The sequence below is a fragment of the Culex pipiens genome, chromosome 3, assembly GCF_016801865.2.
Source record: "Culex pipiens pallens isolate TS chromosome 3, TS_CPP_V2, whole genome shotgun sequence".
Classification (NCBI taxonomy): domain Eukaryota; kingdom Metazoa; phylum Arthropoda; class Insecta; order Diptera; family Culicidae; genus Culex; species Culex pipiens.
In genome coordinates, this window is record NC_068939.1 from 124,649,579 (window position 1) to 124,667,914 (window position 18,336).

The 18,336-nt window shown below is 40.4% G+C and overlaps 1 protein-coding gene across 2 annotated transcripts; it reads left to right on the forward strand.

Annotated features, from left to right (window-relative positions):
• Positions 1 to 2,384: 2,384 nt before the first annotated feature.
• Positions 2,385 to 14,371, forward strand: LOC120412930 (uncharacterized). Of its 2 annotated transcripts, none has more exons than XM_039573560.2 (3): positions 2,385 to 2,519; positions 8,547 to 9,589; positions 11,461 to 14,371. In XM_039573560.2, exons 2-3 carry the CDS (start codon positions 8,637 to 8,639, stop codon positions 14,240 to 14,242), a joined length of 3,735 nt encoding a protein of 1,244 aa, XP_039429494.1. In that variant the 5' UTR covers positions 2,385 to 2,519; positions 8,547 to 8,636; the 3' UTR covers positions 14,243 to 14,371. The 2 variants fall into 2 exon arrangements, with proteins under 2 accessions (XP_039429494.1, XP_039429496.1); XM_039573562.1 differs by having other exon boundaries at positions 2,387 to 2,507.
• The last annotated feature ends 3,965 nt before the right edge of the window (positions 14,372 to 18,336 follow it).

Sequence of the window (18,336 nt, forward strand, 5' to 3'; positions counted from 1 at the left end):
GTGTGCTGGAAGTGCGATTGGACGATCGAAATTAAAAATAGGATGAATGGAACATCGCAAATTCTTAACTTTTCAGTCCAATAATTCCAAACTGAAAAAAAATCTAAAATACTAAAGTTTAAAAAAAACTTCAACGCTGATTTGATTTGATAATTGTAAAATTAAATTATAAAGTTTTTCTTTCTTATTTAAAATTCTAGCATTCCAGAACTTAAGAATGCAAGAATTTGAAAATTCTAAATTTATTTAATTTCTTGATTTTGTGCAAATTGTTAAAATTCTCAAATTTCTTGAATTTCAAATTCCCTAATTCCTAAATACTAAAATTCTTCAATTCATAAATACAAAAAATCTAACATTATAAAGTTCTTAAATTCCTAAAACGTTAGTCGCATGAGTTGGAATTTTGAATTCGAAAATTCTAAACATTATAAGTTCTAAAATTCCAAAATTGTAAATTTAAAAATGCTAAAATTCAAATAATTTATAATTTTAAATAAAAAAAATACAAATTCTAAAAATTAAAAAAAAATGAAAAAAGAAAAAAATACAAAGTGCAAAAATTATACAACATTAAAAAAATACAAAGTATTTTTTTTAAATTTTAAAAATCTTGACTTTTTTTTGATAAGGTCCTATAAACAAATGTAAACATTGAGTGTATCCCGCTTACTCCGATGGACTTTGACATAAGGTGTGAAAGGGATACACTCAATGTTTACATTTGTTTATAGGACCTTATCAAAAAAAAGTCAAGAAATGTTATAATTTATAATTTTTTTTTAAATATTTTAAACATTAAAAAATCTTTTAAAAAATCTAAAAATTCTTAAATTTAAAAATTTTAAATTGAAAACAATATACAATCTATGATTTTTGAAAATTTTCAAGGATTTTACAATGTTTTTAAAAAATGGTCTATTAAAAACAGGAGTTATAAAAATATCACAAATTGAAATAAATGATTTTGGTATGAGGTACTCTAAAATTTTGAAATTCAGAAAATTTTAATTTTAGAATTTTAGAATTTTAGAATTTTAGAATTTTAGAATTTTAGAATTTTAGAATTTTAGAATTTTAGAATTTTGGAATTTTAGAATTTTAGAATTTTAGAATTTTAGGCCTGACCAAAAATCATGATTTTCTGAGTTCAATATCCCACTTTACATTCGTTTTTTTCAGTTCAACCCTTATAACCATTTTTATGGTTGTAGTACCTGAACTTAAAAAATCGTATGGAAAGTGGGATATATATATGTTCAAAAAGTTTATGATTAATTTCTAAGTGAATAATTGACACTTAAGAATGCCGCATATTTAAAACCAATAAAGTTCAATATAGGTTGTTATAAAGTTGGGGTGTGTTTTTCTCAAAACATTTTTACAACACAATTTTTTCAAATGCATAACATTTCAATATCATGTGGCAAACACTTTCGTTTTAAGTGCGAGAGGCAAATGAAAAGTTATGTGGAAAACCACTTGAAGCAGAAGTGTGTATTTTTGGCAGTGTCAAACTGGCTTGAGAAATTCCAAATTTCTTTAAAATCATCGAATCCAGCCAAGGTTGCTCGCTTGTTTTGTAGCTGTCAATCCGAATTCAAAAATCAAACCATCCACATTCACGACCCTTGGGACTTTTGTGTTCTCTATTGCAAGTTTCTGCTCGAACCTAGGAGTCCGAAGGCTTGAATGGGGAGAGCACCCAAACCTCTTTCTACTCCTAGGAACCTTCCACCCTAGGTTTCGAACTGCCGACCCTTGGATTGCGAGTCCAACCGCCGCCAGCGATGCCACCGGAGCAGGCTTGGTTTGGTGTGTTGTTTGTACATATGGCAGGGAGACGACTCCCATACCTGGAATGACTTAACGGCCTAACAACAACGAAGGCCGGGACCGACGTTTTACTTCCCCATCCGATGGAAGGTTGGAGCAGATGGGAATCGAACCCATGATCATTCTCTTACAAAGCGGACAGCTTAACCATTCGGCCAAGCCTGGTCAATCCGAATTATAAAATGCGAACAAATGCAAATGTCCAGTAAAGTGGAAACAAGTCGCATGTTTTTCATTCTTGTTGTGCGAGAGGAAAGTGTGAGCACCGAGGTGAGCACACCAATCTCAGTTAAATTTACTGAATTCTGCACTACTGAATTCTTCAGTAAACTTGTTGAAATTTCAGGAAACTTTAACAGCTTCATACTAATTTTAACTGAAGTTCAGCAAAAAACTAACTAAAATTTTCAGTATATGTGATCACCACGAAATTAATCGCCCATTCTGTTATCTTTCATTCGACCTCAACCGCCCAAACCCCCTCTCAAATTCGCGAAGGTCGAAATTTGCAAAGTCAGCTGTCAAGTCTAAAAACTGCAGCCCAGCTGTCAGTTCAGGTTGTGAAAAGTCGCGAAAAACATCTCTCCGTCGGTCGGTCGGTCGGTCGTTCGTTTGTCGTTTTCTACAAATCCAGGTGGAAAATCGCTGCCGTTCTGTTCCGGATTGTGCAAGTGCGTTTCCAGGTAAATGTTCCGGCTGCTTAAAGTGTGTTTGCTGGAATTGTTTTTGCATCAAACTTTCGGCGAAACTTTCCTCCTCCCAAAAGTTTTTTTTTACGCTGACGTAGCCAAAACATTTCACTTCTGCACGGCAAGTTTTCTCTTTTATTGCGAAGTTTCTTCCGCTGGGTCGGCTTTTTGCATATCGGGGCGGTCTCTTCTCGGTGCTTGGGAGGTGGGAGGTTCCTCCCCGTGCTCGAATTTTTCCTCCTAACATGCAACATGGAAATCGCGTGTGTGCGAATGTGTGTGGGAGAGCTAGCGGTTTCGTTTAGTTTTTTTTTCGTGTTTGCCCTCCTTCAAATTGCTGCAGCGGAGAAGGCGGAGGAAAGCTCCCACGCCAATATCCAATCTCTGCAGGAGGATGGGTGCTCCACAAAATTTCCAGCTAATCTCGGTCAGCAGCCTCAGCCTCAGCAGCAGCACAATGTAAATAAGGTGCTCTTGCGGGGTGTTTTGTTAGCTTTGGCTCTTTTGATAAGAAATTAAGGCTGAAGATAAACTTATCACGATGGAAGGTGGATACAATTTGATGAGTGTGTTACAACACCCACGGGAATGCGGAGAATTAGTCACGGTTTAGAGGAATTTGTTAACCACTCTGTTGGTGAGTAGTGTTGCTTGTGTGTAATTGACGACCCTCTCCGAAATAAACCGTGTGGCCGTGACATTGAAATTCCGTGTAAATAAACATTGCCCGTAATGTTGCATTTATCGTGTGTCACCCGGTGCCACCGCATGAGTCGTTCATTGTGCAAGAACGGTTTTTAAATAGTAGCATGATTATTGATTGATCCGGACTTGAAATAACTTGAGTTGAATTTTGCACTTTCAAAACCTTGTGGAAATCCTAGAGTCTAAATATATTTCTAGAAAAGTTAGACTTATTAAGCTACAATCATCGCAATGCCTTGCTTTTTTTTTTACATAAAAGGTATTATTGATCGTTATAGATGCAAAGAAAATGCTTGTATTTTAATCTGACACTTAATGTTTGCTCGTACTTTTACAACATCGAACGTGGATTTTTAATTGTAATCAAGTATAATCAACAGTCTAGTGAAAAGTGAGCAAGCCGATTGTTATTACAAGATTTACGAAATCACCAAAACATAATGTCAAAATTTTGCAAAAAAGAGCTTTAAAATCAAGATAAAGACAAGGTTTTTCTTATTTTTTTTACATTTTTTGAAGGAATTAAATACGTCTTTAAAACTAATAAAAGGGTCCTCAAATTCCAAAACTCTTAAATTTAAAGATCCCAAATCATCTAAACTTTTATATTTCAAATCTACGAAATTTCAAAACTGGAAAACTTCTAAATTTTAAAACTACTATTTTTTTATCTTCGTAGATTCTCAAATAACAAAATTCTCAAACTCTAGAATTTTAAAACATCTTTCATTCCGAAATTCCCAATTTTCGAAACGACCCAATTCCAAATCTCTCAAAATCCAAGACTCCAAAATTCTCATTTTTCAAAACGACTGAATTCTGTCTTCCTTGACAATCTGTACTTTACAGTCCCAAGCTTAGGAATGTTAGAGTTTTAATGTCTTGGGAACTTGAAATTTTCAAGTTTAAGAAAGTTGGGAAGTTAGATGTTTTGAAATTTTAGAGCTTTTAAATTTTTGAATATTACAATTTTGAAATTTAAAAGTTTCGAAACTTTGGGACCTAGAAATTCAAGAGTTTTGGGAGATTTGAAATGTAACAGTTTTGTAGTATGCATGTTTTGGTATTTTGGAGGTTTTAGAATTTTGGATTTTGGAAATTTAGAACATTCAGATTTTTGAAATTTTAAAATTTTGGAATTTAAGTTTTAAAATTTTAAAATCATAAGCGTTTTTGAATATTGTTATTAAATTTCGAAGATTTGAATTTCAAGTTACGGGATCTTGAAATTAAAGATTTTGGATTTTGGATTTTGAGAGATTTGAAATTGAGTCGTTTCTGTTTCGAAAATTGGGAATTTCGTTTCGTTACGTTTTAAAATTTTAGAGTTTCAGAATTTTCTAATTTGAGAATCTACGAAGATAAAAAAAATAAAAAAATAGTAGTTTTAAAATTTAGAAAATTGTGATTTTTGGGATTAAGTAATTTGGGAGTTGTTGAATTTACAAAATTAAGAGTTTCGAAAATTGTGAATTTTGTCGTTAAAGAATTTTTGAATTTGAGATCTCTTAAATTTTTGAATATTAAAGGCTTGAGAGAACGTAAATTTCCACATTGTGGTCCAAGGCTACGTGTTTAAGCCTTAGACCACAATGTGGAAATTTACGTTCTCTCATTTTTTTTTATTTTACCGGGCAATCGTCAAATATTAGATAGGGTCCTAAAGCCCTATGTAAATATTTATTTACAACGGTAAAAAACGCGATTCAAACCCATTTCTAATCACTTTTTTTTCATTTTAATGCAAAAAAATGACAAGACAACATTTCTCGACTTTTTTTTATTAGGTCCTATAAACATATGAAAGACAATAGCTTATAGAACCTTTTAAAAAAAACTCTGGATTTTTTCGATGGATAAACTATGGTCCCCTTGGAACGAGCTGTCAATAAGAACCTTTTCGGTCATGAAGGGCTGCGAAGTTAATTAAAAAAAAAACTGAATTAAAAATCAATTTTGAATCCTTTGCGATTGTACAAAGGGTCATTGAACTCAGAAATTTTAGCTTTATTTTTGTGAACATCACAAATTTATTCTTAATTTTGAACCCAATTGACCATTGTAGCACCCCATCCAGCGTGACCCGTTATGCTATGCTATGCTTTTCATGTATTCCAAAATTTAAAAGCTTCGAATTCAAAATTTTACTTTTAAAACTCCCAAATTCCTAAATTTTAAAACTCCAAATTCCAAAACATCCAAAACTCTTCAATTTTTAAATTTCAAAGCTTGTTTTTTTTTATATTCTGGAGTTTCAACACTCTCTAATTCCAGAAAAACAAAACTTAAATATTCCATTTTAAATTTTAAAACCCCTAAATTCTGAAACTCTAAACATTCCAGATCCCAATATTTAAAAACCTTCAAATTCCAAAAAATGCAAAACTATACTAAAAATCTGAAATTTCAAAACATTTTACAAATTACTAAACTGTCAAATTGACAGTTTACGTCTGACAGCCGGAGACAGCGGTTGTTTTTTCTGCTGTTTTCGTGGCGCGGCACAGTGCTTACGGATGGAGGTGGAAGAATCCTCCGACGGGGACCAGTTTCGTTCCGTAAATGGAACGGGGAAGCGGAGGAAGACCAGCAACGGAGCCGTTGTCGGGGATGGCTCAGAGGAGAATCTTCTCAACAACAACAAGTTCAGTCCGCTGGCGGGGAACAACAACAACAATAACAATGGTATCCCAGCCGGGAAAGGAAGCGTCTCACCGGTTCCAGTGGTTCCAGTGGCCAAGAAACCACCACCTCTGGTGGTAAAGAATACGAGCTACGCCAAGCTGAGGACTGTAATGTCGCCGTGCACAACCAAGCCAAGTTACAAGCTAACACCGTTTGGGATCAAATTGCTGTGTTCCTCCGAGGAGCGTTTTGAGACCGCGCGGGCCCACTTGATTGCGAACAAAGTGGAGTTCTATACCCACGAGAAACGATGCGAGCGGCAACTCCGCGTCGTCGTCCGAGGACTTCCGTCGGCTTCACCTGAATTCGTCAAGAAGACCCTCAAGGAATCGCAAAACCTGGATGCTGTGGAGGTGCACGCCATCAAGAGAAAGGGAGAGTTCGCCTCGTCAGAGGAAACCCCGTACATTGTTACGTTCCCCAAGGGGTACACCAGCCTCAAGCAGCTGAGTGAAATCAAGCGCTTGAGAAGATTTCACATCCGGTGGGAGGCCTACCGGAACAAGCGACCGAACGTGACCCAGTGCAGGAACTGCTTGCAGCTGGGTCATGGAACCAGGAACTGTCACCTCAAGGGGAGGTGCAACAACTGTGGGGGTCCCCACAAGACGGACGAGTGCGAAGTCCAGGAAGCCCAGCCAAAGCGGTGTGCCAACTGCTCTGGTGCCCACGAAGCTACGGACCGCAGCTGCCCCAAGCGTGCGGATTTCATCCAGCGGCGACAGCAGGCGTCAAAACCAAAACCGCCGGCAAGGAAGGCGGAGAAGCAGAGTCCAGCAGTTCCGGCGTTCACGCCGGCGGAGTTCCCTCCGCTGCCGGGCGCAGTTCCGGACGGAAAATTGAAGGATCGCCCTCGACCCGCAGGAAGCAGCCAAGGTGGCCCCCGAGACGGTGGAGCCACGGAGAAGGAAGCCGGGGAGGTACTCTATAGTTCGGCTGAGCTGTGGGGGATTTTCTCCGAGTACATCGGCAGATTCAAGACCTGCAAGACCCGCTTGGACCAAGTAACCCTCGTCAGTTACATGATCTCCAAGTATGGAATTTAAGGAGTTTTGTTTTGTTATTATATATTGTTTAACTGATCCTCGGTCCCAACCTGGTCACAGCACCTAAAAGGACCTAATAAAAATAAGTTAAGAAAAAAAAAAAAAAAAAAACTGTCAAATTTTAAAACTCTAAACGATCAAACTCCCAAGTTCTTAAACTTAAAAATTCCAAAAAGTCCAAAAAGTTCGAAAAACGTTTAAAACTCCCAAATACCAAAACACAATGATTAAAAATTCATAAATTCTGGAACTCGAGAATTGTTAAATTGAAAATTCAAATAAAAAATTTAGAAACTCTCGCCAAAAAAAAAAAAATAAAACTAAAACTCAAAAAAAAATATTTTTGATTCAGATGAAGAAAATAAACCAAAATCAACAAAATTTTGCGTTGAGATGAACCATATTTTTCTCAATCCCAAAAAATGCATAACTAGGGGAAATATGCGTATTCTAATCAAACACCTATCTTCGCCATATGGAGAGTTTGTTGCTCAGTTACAGCTAAAAAAACTATTTAGACCACAAACTTCTCATCATTTTGTTTGCACACACATCCACACGCAAGATGAGAGCTTAACCGCCTAACGAAAGTCGTCATCAATATCTTTTCACTTGCGCATTAACGTTTTCATAGCGCTTAAAATATGATATTGCTTCTAACTACCGGCAACATGTTCTTTTGAACATGGTTTAGCCACTCACTTGAAAAATAATCCCGAAACATGTAAAAAAAACTGCAAGCGCTGTCAAAAAAAACAAACGCGCCGAATCACTTGACGTTTATACCTATTCCAATCGAAGGCAGCGCAGCCAGTGATGCCAGGAAAATTTATTTATAAATACCACTTTTCGTGAGTGTTCGCTTAAAATTTCATCAGAAATTAGGTTTTACACCGTGACGTCATTTGACAGCTCGCAGCTCGTGTGCACTGTTTACATGGTCTTCGTCGATTGTCGACGAATTTCCCCGAACAAAATCGACGACCGCATCGAACTGTGCTAAGTCCATGTAAACAGTGCACTTCTTTCTAACCTCCAAATCGAGTCGGCGTAAAACCTAATGGGGCAGCATTAGGCAGACACAAAAAAGCGCTGGAAGAAAAAAAGAACTCAGCCGATAATAGAAAAATTGGGCGGGGCCACGTGCATTCTCGTCTGATTAGAATACAATTGGGAAATATTTTTTTAAAGTGCTTGTAAAAGGAATACGACAGCTTTTAATAAAAATAAAATTAAACAGAAGTGTTCGCAAAAAGTTGCTCTACTGGTTGGTGTACTTGGTTTTAGTAAATTTCCAGGAACACTCCAGATTATCCAGCATCATTCAGACTAAGAATTAGTATATTTCCCCTATATTCAAAAACATAGATTTCAAAACATTATCCAAATAACTAAGCTCTCAAATTCCAAAATTTCAATGCCCTCAAATTCGAAGATTTTAAATTCCGCAATTCAAAAAAATCAGATTTCTCCAATTCCTAAAGTTCAAAACTCCCAAAATCCTAAATTCTTTCGTCTTTTTTTTTGTTACTAAACCACTCACAACATTGACGCGCCGTAATCCAGACCATCATCATCTTTTCAGGTCATTCCGTTGGCGCTCAAAAGGGTATAGTGATAGCCTGTTCCCGGGTCGCCCCCAAGGCAATGGACCACCAGCACCACCGACAGCACGATGCCACAACACTATAAGAGCCAACTGGCGGCCCTCATCAAGGTTCGCGGCCAGGCCGGCTTCAGCGAGTACGAGGTGTTGAAGATATTCTGCGATGTGTGCGAATCGCTGGCCATCCTGCACTGCTGCCAAGCGCCGGTCATCTACCGGGACGTGAAGGTCGAGAATGTCGTCCAAAATGACATGGGCCGGTTCATCTTGGCCGAGTCCGGGTCGGCGACGGCTCGGTTTTTGAATCCGGTGGCGCACGGGAAGAAGGTCGTTGAGGAGGAGGTCCAGAAGAACACGTCGCTGCCGTATCGGGCGCCGGAGATGGTTGATTTGAACTCCGGCCATAGCATCACAACCAAGGTGGACATCTGGGCGGCCGGAGTGCTGCTGTACAAGCTCTGTTTCGGCACGATGCCTTTCGGCGAAAGCTCCAAGGCGATCCTACACTGTCAGTATAACATTCCGGAAAAGTGCAAGTATTCCCCGGAGCTGTGTCAATTAATTCGGTTTCTGCTGGAGCCGGACCCGGAGAAGCGGCCCAACATCTACCAGGTGTGCGAGGTGGCGTTCAAGATCAGCGGCAAAGATAACCCGTTGAGGATTGCACGCGAGCGACAGAGAAGCCAGGTGGTCACCAGCAACAGCAACAACACCAACAATCCCGCCTCGGCGGAACAACAGCACGAGCGCAAATTCCAGACCGCCGTCATCAGCGGCACCAGTGTGGCACCACGATCGCGTCCAAAGCCACAGCTGACGGGGGCGAGTGTCCCGTTTACGCTGGGACCTCCCCCGTTGAACCCGTCGCCTAAGAATGTCGTGTCGCCGGTTCCGGGAGCGATGGCGGCCGAAGTAGATCGAGCGTTCGTGGCCAACTTTAGCGAGAACTTTCCGAAGGCGGGTGCTGGTGGTTCCAGGAGTCCAGCTATTGGTGGGAGTGACGTTCAGGAAGCGGGCTTTAGGTGAGTTACGTGAGGTTGTGGTTAAGGTTTTATTTTTATTTTCAGCAAGAGAGGACAACTCTATCTGGACTATTCTACAGCAGTTCAAGCCCATTGCTCTAGCGATCCAGCAGTTGTTGAATCTCAAGTCATTGCTCCAGCGATCCAGCAAGTCATATTTCTAACGATCCAGCAGTTGTTGAATCTCAAGTCATTGCTCCAGCGATCCAGCAGTAGTTGAATCTCAAGTCATTGCTCCAGCGATCCGGCAGTAGTTGATTTTCAAGTCATTTCCTGAGCGACCCAGCAGTTGTTTAATATCAAGTCATTGCTCCAGCGATCCAGCAGTAGTTGAATCTCAAGTCATTGCTCCAGCGATCCAGCAGTAGTTGAATTTCAAGTCATTGTCCAGCGATCCTGCAGTAGTTGAATCCCAAATATTTGGTCCAGCGATCCAGCAGTAGTTGAATCCCAAGTCATTGCTCCAGTGATCCAGCAGTAGTTGGATCCCAAGCCATATCTTCAGCGTTCCAGCAGTAGTTGAATCCCAAGTCATTGCTCCTGCGATCTAGCAGTAGTTGAATCTCAAGCCATTTCTCCAGCTATCCTGCAGTAATTGAATCTCAAGTCATATTTCCAACGATCCAGCAGTAGTTTAATCTCAAGTCATTGTCCAGCGATCCAGCAGTAGTTGAATCTCAAGTCATTGCTCCAGCGATCCTGCAGTAGTTGATTCACAAGTCATTGCCCTAGCTATCTAGCAGTAGTTGAATCTCAAGTCATTGCTCCAGCGATCCAACAGTAGTTGAATTTCAAGTCATTGCTCCAGCGATCCAGCAGTAGTTGAATTTCAAGTCATTGTCCAGCGATCCTGCAGTAGTTGAATCCCAAATATTTGGTCCAGCGATCCAGCAGTAGTTGAATCCCAAGTCATTGCTCCAGTGATCCAGCAGTAGTTGAATCCCAAGTCATTACTCCTGCGAGCCAGCAGTAGTTGAATCTCAAGTCATTGCTCCAGCGGTCATTGAATCCCAAGTCATTGTCCAGCGATCCTGCAGTAGTTGAATCTCAAGTCATTACTCCAGCGGTCATTGAATCTCAAGATATTGATCCAGCGATCCAGCAGTAGTTGAATTTCAAGCCATTGCCCTAGCGATCCTGCAGTAGTTGAATCTCAAGTCATTGCTCCAGCGGTCATTGAATCCCAAGTCATTGCTCCAGTGATCCAGCAGTAGTTGAATCTCATGTCATTTCCCGAGCGATCCAGCAGTTGTTGAATCTCAAGCCATTTCTTCAGTGATCCTGCAGTAGTTGAATCCCAAGTCATATGTCCAGCGATCCAGCAGTAGTTGAATCCCAAGTCATTGCTCCAGCGATCCAGCAGAAGTTGAATCTCAAGTCATTGCCCTAGCGATCCAGCAGTAGTTGAATCTCAAGTCATTGCTCCAGCGATCCAGCAGTAGTTGAATCTCGAGTCATTTCCCGAGCGATGCAGCAGTTGTTGAATCTCAAGTCATTGCTCCAGCGGTAATTGAATCCCAAGATATTGATCCAGCGATCCAGCAGTAGTTGAATCCCAGGTCATACTTTCATTTCCCGAGCGATCCAGCAGTAGTTGAATCTCAAGTCATTGCTCCAGCGATCCAGCAGTAGTTGAATCTCAAGTCATATTTACAGCGTTTCAGCAGTAGTTGAATCTCAAGTCATATCTCCAGCGATCATATCTCCGTGTCTAAATGGTATAATTTTACGTTGAGGATTACATTTCTTAAACGACGAGATCATCTTACGACACATCAACGAACCATCGAACCTGCACGATCCCATCAACCGTGAACTCTTAAAGACGAGTAACGCCTCCTGTTTTCCTTCTGATTCTCCCACCCCATCAGATTCATCCCGTCCGACTCGAAGCACCTGCTCGTGCCGGCGATGGAAGCTACCCGTGACAAATCCGCGACCGTTTCGCCCGCCTCCCTGCTGCTGTCCCCCTTCGAACCGCCCAGCGAACCACCCTCGTCCTCTTCGTCCTCGACGAGACCCCGACCCACGACGCTGCTCGCACCGGCCAAAGCGCCCCATCGACACGTCCTGAGCAACTCCAACAGTGAGAAATCGCTCGTTTCGCCCTGCTCCAGCTCGACCTGGAACCCGTTCGGCGATCCGTCGCCGTTCAGCCCAAACTCGACGCTCACCGAGGATCAGCTGTTTGGGGCGGAGTTTGACAAGCTGCGACTCGAGGGCGGCAGTCAGACGTCGATCGTGACGTCGCCGGAGGAGATGAAGTCCGAGCAGGCGGTTTCGTGGGAGCGGCAGAAGGAGCTGAAGCAGCGGTTTTCTCTGCCGGCGTTGAACCAGGTCGCGCTGGTGGAGGAGGATCCGTTCGGGTCGGCGCCGTTCACGCTGCCGAAGCGGCTGAAGGACAAAACGGGTAGGTCGTCGAAGTTGACGTCGAAGCTGAGTGAGGTAATTTCCAGTGCGACTTCGGGTGGAACCACGCTTTGGCGTCATTCGACTGGGGGTGGGAAGGAGAGCTTGATCGCGGCGGCGACACCGGGGGCGGCCAGTGTTGGCGGGGAGGGTGGGGTGGTTGGAAATGGTGAAGTGGGGATGAAGCTGGAAGATTTGATGAGTGGAGGGGACAAGGGGTCGCCGAACTTTATCAAGTTGCCGCTGGATGATCGCAACAAGTACGAGAAGCTGAACTCCAACGACGTCACGTCGGATGATAGCGATTCGGAGTTTTATCCGGATTCGGTTGGGGGTGGGTTGAAGAAGCAAAGCTTCAAGCAGTTTGTGGAAAACAATATTCCGGAGAAGCTGCAGGCCGTGTATCACAAGGTGGACAAGGGTCAGATCAAGAATGTACAGATTGTGAAGAAGCTGCGAGGAAAGGTGGTAAACAAGGATGAGGTGAAGCGAAAGAAGGAGAAGCGCGTCAAGACGACGACCGCCGCCACGGTCGAGGAGCAGGACGAGCGGGAGTCGGACGATTCGATTGGGTCTGCGAGTGATTTGCGTGCGAACGACGATTTTATGGAAGGAGACGAAGTGGACCACGGACAACGGGTGATTCCGGGCAAGCCTGGAACGAGACGATTCAACCGGGGAGCGTTTGGAGACGGGAGTGTGGACGATTGTATAAGCGAGAGTATTAAAACTTGTGGATCAAGTGCCTACCATGCGGAGTGCGAGAGTGTGACCACCAACGAGGACAATAGCAGTCGAATCGTAACGAGGGTTCGGGTTAAGAAGCGAGAGCATGACTCCAAGCACAGCGTCATCGATGAGGACGATTCCGGCGAGGAGGACATGCTGCACGGGGACAAACCTCTGCTGCTGGACGACGAACTTGACTACGAGTCTGCTCCGGAGAACAATACCAGCGGTGAAGACGTCGTACTTATGGATCCGTTTACACCGGAATCCCTACCGGATGAGTCGGGAACGAAGCAGGTAGAAGAGGACGAAGTCGTTCTGGATCCGTTTGCGATGGCACCCTTCCGGAAGCCGACCGTTCCCAAACGAAACAGTATTATCAAGTACATGCCGAACGTGGTGCCCATTCCGGAGAACTGTCCCACGGTGTCTCTTCCGTCAAGTACCGACAACTTCTGCACATCCACACCGGTCAAACCAACCCGTCGATCTCTACCGGAGGCCACCGTCCTCCCACTAAAACCTCCAGTCGCCGAAATAGTCCCTCTACCCAACCCGCGGACCGATCTCTTCGGATCCGAACCATTCCCGGCGATGGTCGTCCTGTCGGCCCCGCAACCCATCGTCGAGCCAACCCCGATCCCGACCGTCTCCGTTGAACCCGGCTCGGTTGCCTTAACGCACATCATTCCATCGGCGATCCCGAAGCCACAAATCCTCCTCGAACCTCCAACCGCACCAGCGCCAGCTTCCGCTGCTCCTCCAGCGCTCAAGCAACCCCCGCTGAGTACACCCATGACGGCCCGCCTTACCTACATCAACTTTGGCCAGATCCCTTCCCAAACGAGCACAAACAGCGCTAGCTCCGTGACCGCGACCAGCATCTCACCGGACAACAATTACGTCAACTTTGCACCGGACGGCGACGACGATGACGCGCGGAAGCTCAAGTCCGACGAGTACGACAGCAGCGAACCCGTCGTGAAGAGTTCCTCGAAGGTTAGCGGCGGTACCGGATTCCTCAAAAAGGACAAGCTCCGGTATAACTCGCTCAAGGAGAAGCTCAGCAGTAGCGGAGCCAGCAAAGACGATTCAGCCAGCGTAACGTCCAGCACGACCTCCACCGGGAACCACGTCCTCGTCATCCCGTCAAAACTGAGCTCGAAAGTCAAGGTGAACGTGTCCGGCTACAAAAAGGTCTCCAGTAAGCTCGGTAAAAAGGACAAATCGGTTGGGAACGGCGCCGCGGAATCGGACCAGCACCGCCAAACGGCCAAGGTCAGCAAAAAGATGGGCTTCAGCAACATGAGCTTCGAGGACTTTCCGTCGGACGATGCGCTCGAAGAGCATCCGGCAGCGGCGGCCGCGGCATCCGGTCCAAGGCATGGTGGATCGAGCGTGGGCGCAAAGCTGATGAAGATTGCCCCCTTCGAGGTGATCCGGAACGAGAAGATGCTGCTGGAGGCGGAGAAAAAGTTTGGATCGCTGAAGCGGCGCAGCAATCCGTTCTCATGATTGTACGCGGAATCTCAGAAGCGTAAAAAGTGAGTTGCAAGGGGTTTGTAATGCTTGTGCTAGGTTAGGATGTCGAAAGTTTAGGTTGGATCAAGTGGAAATGATTGCTTTGTGCTAGGTTTTATTGAAGGAAATGAAAAAAATTGTATTAACATTGATTCATAATAGTGAGTGTGATTTTTCAAGTCCATACTTTAGCATTGTTGGCCGGATGGCACGTCGCCGAATTGACATGATTCTAGACTAGATTCAATTAATTTTAATTTCATCAACAAAGTTCACATAATACGTGTTGTCATGTTTTTGTTTGCGAAACAATGTAAGTAAAACTCTTACACAGCAATCATGTAATTTTACAATCATGACTATTGTATTTTTCAATTCAAAACCATTAGTTTGATTTTTTGTGAGTCCGCCCTTTTTACGACAAACATGTCAAAATCTGGGCAACGTGTTGTTTATTTACAGCTGAAAATCAAGCGAGCAGCTCGACTCGCTTTAATAAATTTTGATGTATTTTTGTAAAAATAATCCTAGTAAAAACATAACTTTTTAATCACAAATAATTTATCTTTAGAACACAAAAAAAATTTGAAGTTATGTTTTTTCAACCAGCCAAAATTTTGCGCTAGTTGTAAATATTTAAATACCGTTCAGTAAACATGTTTGTAAATTCAATTTTCATTCTTAAAACCTAGCACAAGTAAATCGAAAAAAACAAAACCCATCCACACCAACTTACCAACCCATACATCCGGATGCAAGCTTCTGGAAATAGAATGCTAAAAAGCTACTTTTTTCTCTAATTTATGAAAAACGTTGATAAAAAGTTTTGCAAAAAAATAATTCCATAAAATTGCTTTTGTTGAGTAGTATTAAGCTTGCATTAACTTTTTTTCTAAATTGAGTAGAAATCCGGTGTATTGGATATAGAAAACTCTAAAATCATAAAAAAAACCAAATGTCACCAAAAGTGGAAAAAGCAGCTTCAAAAATTATGTATCATGATTGAATTTGGTTTAAGTTATTAATAAGGAACATAAAAAAGTAGATTTAAATTGGTTTGTTATTTTTGTTTCGTTATTGCGTTATTTTCCCAACCGTTTCAGTAAATTTTACTTTAAACCGTAAAATTCAAAATTAAGTTTCATCACTTGTTACTCACTGACGTAGAGAACACAAACACACCACACTGTCCTAGTTGATAAGACGACAAAAACAAAACACTAAAAACTGTTGGATAGTATTGTAAATTTCCGTTTCGGTTGTATTTATACTGTATTTGTAAACCGCGTAGCAGCTAAATAGTTTTATAAAATGGAGAATAGTATTCTGTGTATGTGTAGCGCGAGTCGCGAAGCGGCCAGGCGAGCGTGAACAATGCTAGGGTCAGTGAATGCAAAACAAAAATGCACGCTAGGGCAGCAAGAGCATCGATGAGGATTAAATTATTATATATGATATTATATTAAAAGCTGATTTATAAATTAAACAACAACAACAGCTACCGTAGAGTTTGAGACAGCTAACAACACAAAACAAACACACACACACAAACAAAGATGCATTACGGCAAGAAACAAATATGAAATTCGTATTCTTATGCAGCTATCTCAATGTATACAATAAAAGTGAATAAATATCCTATATATTTATATTCGAAAAAATAACCTTTAAAGTTATTATTGTTTTTATCCGAAACATAATCTGAAAATGTTAAGATATTTAGCAGTTTCAACAAAATATCTAAGGTACTGCATCGAAAAAGAATATTAGTATCTCTTAAGTGCACATAACATTAGAAGGGGTTGTCAGATCTTAAAACTGTATCTTATCACTTTATCAGGCATCATTTTCATTAAAATGTCAGAGAAACAATTGAAAAAAGCAAAGGAACACAGTTTTTCGATGAATTTCGATGAATCAAAAATTTTAACAATGAAAAATGCCTCTCAAAATGAAATTTTAAAATTCTTCAAATTTATAATTCTGAAATTGTGAAATTCTTCGATTCTATAACTTAAAAATTCCAAAATTTAAAAATTCTTCGATTCCAAAAATCTATAATTTAAAAATTCTTTACTTCCAAAAATCTATAATTTTAAAATTTATAAATGCGATTTTTGAAGGTTTCTTTAGAGACTTCGGAAGGTCGAATCACTGAAAAAAATAATACATAATAATGTATAAAACATATAAATAATATATTTAAAAAAATCATTGAATAACATAATATAATCTCGGGGTTAGCATTTTGCAACAAGATACATTTAACTAAGTCCAGTTTTTGTTTTGTTTTGCTATAGAAACAAATATGTGATATTTTTGCAACAATACGTTGCAATGTTTCAAACGCTTCGAATTGAAAACAAGTTTGCGACAATCCATTTCATTTTGTAATCGAAACATATTCTAATTGGTAAAATGGGTGCAACATGTGACTCACCCTAATTTTGAAATCAAAAATCCTTAGATACAGTTCAGCCCAACTAGAGGGTGACGAGCGGGAATTCCCGGGATAAATTTCCCGGGAAATTGACCATTTTTGGACCTCTCGATTCCCGGGAAATTCGGTCGAGACTCCCGGGAAATTTTAAACTTATAAATATTGAAGCAAAATTATATAAACTGTTCAGAAGAAAATTTTTAAAAATTCAAAATTGTTTAATACATTGAATGTTGAATATTCAATGTTCAAGTTCGAATAAACCAATGCTTCTCTAATCTTCTTATTTAGAAAGTGTAAATTTTAACTTGTCAAAAATTCCAATAACTATAATTGAGAGAATCCAAAAAAAATGTGGACCCCAAAATTTACCTTAAAAATATTTAGCAGTTACACCCCAGAAATGAAATCAAATGTTTGATTTTCGAATATTATTTTTTTAATTATTTCTAAGAGGGAAAAGCTTTTTCAAGTGAAGTTCAATTTCCATATTTTCTCTTCAGCAAAGCAATCCTCATAATTAAGTTTTTTTTTGAAAACATTTGGGTTTTCCTGATAACTGAACTTTTTCTTCAATGAATGTTTACAGTTGACCTTAAAAATAAAAAAAAAACAAAAACTGCAACTTTTTAAAAGTCACTCAGTGCGAATTAAGATTCATAAATATTTTGAACTACAATTTTGAGTTTTAAAAGGTCCAGAAACGATTTTGAATTTGTAGATTCAGAAATAAAAAAAATCTAAAGGTTTTATATAATTCATCACAATAATGAGGCTACTTAAATTAACGTTTAATAGAATAAGTATGAATTAATTGCAACTGAATTCATTGAAAACAACAAATTTATTGCTTTTCATTTTAATTTTTTGGCGCTATTGGAATAGTCAAAAAAAAAAATCCCGGGTCCCGGGAATTCCCGGGAAATGTCCAAATTCAACTCTCGATTCCCGGGAAACTGAAAATCTCGAGAATCGTCATCCTCTAAGCCCAACCAAGCCCAACCATTTCTCCTTTGATCAATTCACTCGTGGCTCTGTGATAGAGGCATGAAGCGACGATCTGAAGGTATCATTCCAAAATCACAACAGAGGCACATTTATTTTTTGATTTGAAGGACATTTTTTGTTTTAGGGCGTTCCACCGATCTACCGGTGAGAATTGGGTCCCAAAATTAAGCTTAAATTTGTGATATTATTGTTTTCAACCAAAAAGTTTATTTTTCTTAGTACAATGACACTTTGTACGACCGCAAAGGATTTAAAACGGATTTTAAAATCAATTTTAAAAAAATATCTGCGCGGCCCTTCTTTACAGAAAAGGTCCTACTTGACAGCGTTCCTATATATATCCTATATATATATATCCTATATATATATATATATATATCCTATATATCTCGATTAAATTTTCAAAAGGTCCTATCTGCATAGGAAACCCATGAGGGATAGGTTGTTTTGAAAATTTACTCTAGATATAGGGAACCATATATGGTTGATGTTGTCTTATCAATTTATTTTTTTGCATGAAAATGAAAAAAAAAATGATCAGAAATAAGGAGCCTGTATTTCTATTGGACTGCTCTAAAAAATGGATTAAATGGTCTTATTTTAAATGAGTGTATCGACATATCTTTTTCGAATCCCAAAA

Coding starts and splice junctions, on each gene's coding strand:
- LOC120412930 (XM_039573560.2), top strand. CDS start 8,637: ATGCCACAACACTATAAGAGCCAACTGGCGGCCCTCATCAAGGTTCGC. Junction 9,590..11,460: donor GTTCAGGAAGCGGGCTTTAG/GTGAGTTACGTG, acceptor CCACCCCATCAG/ATTCATCCCGTCCGACTCGA.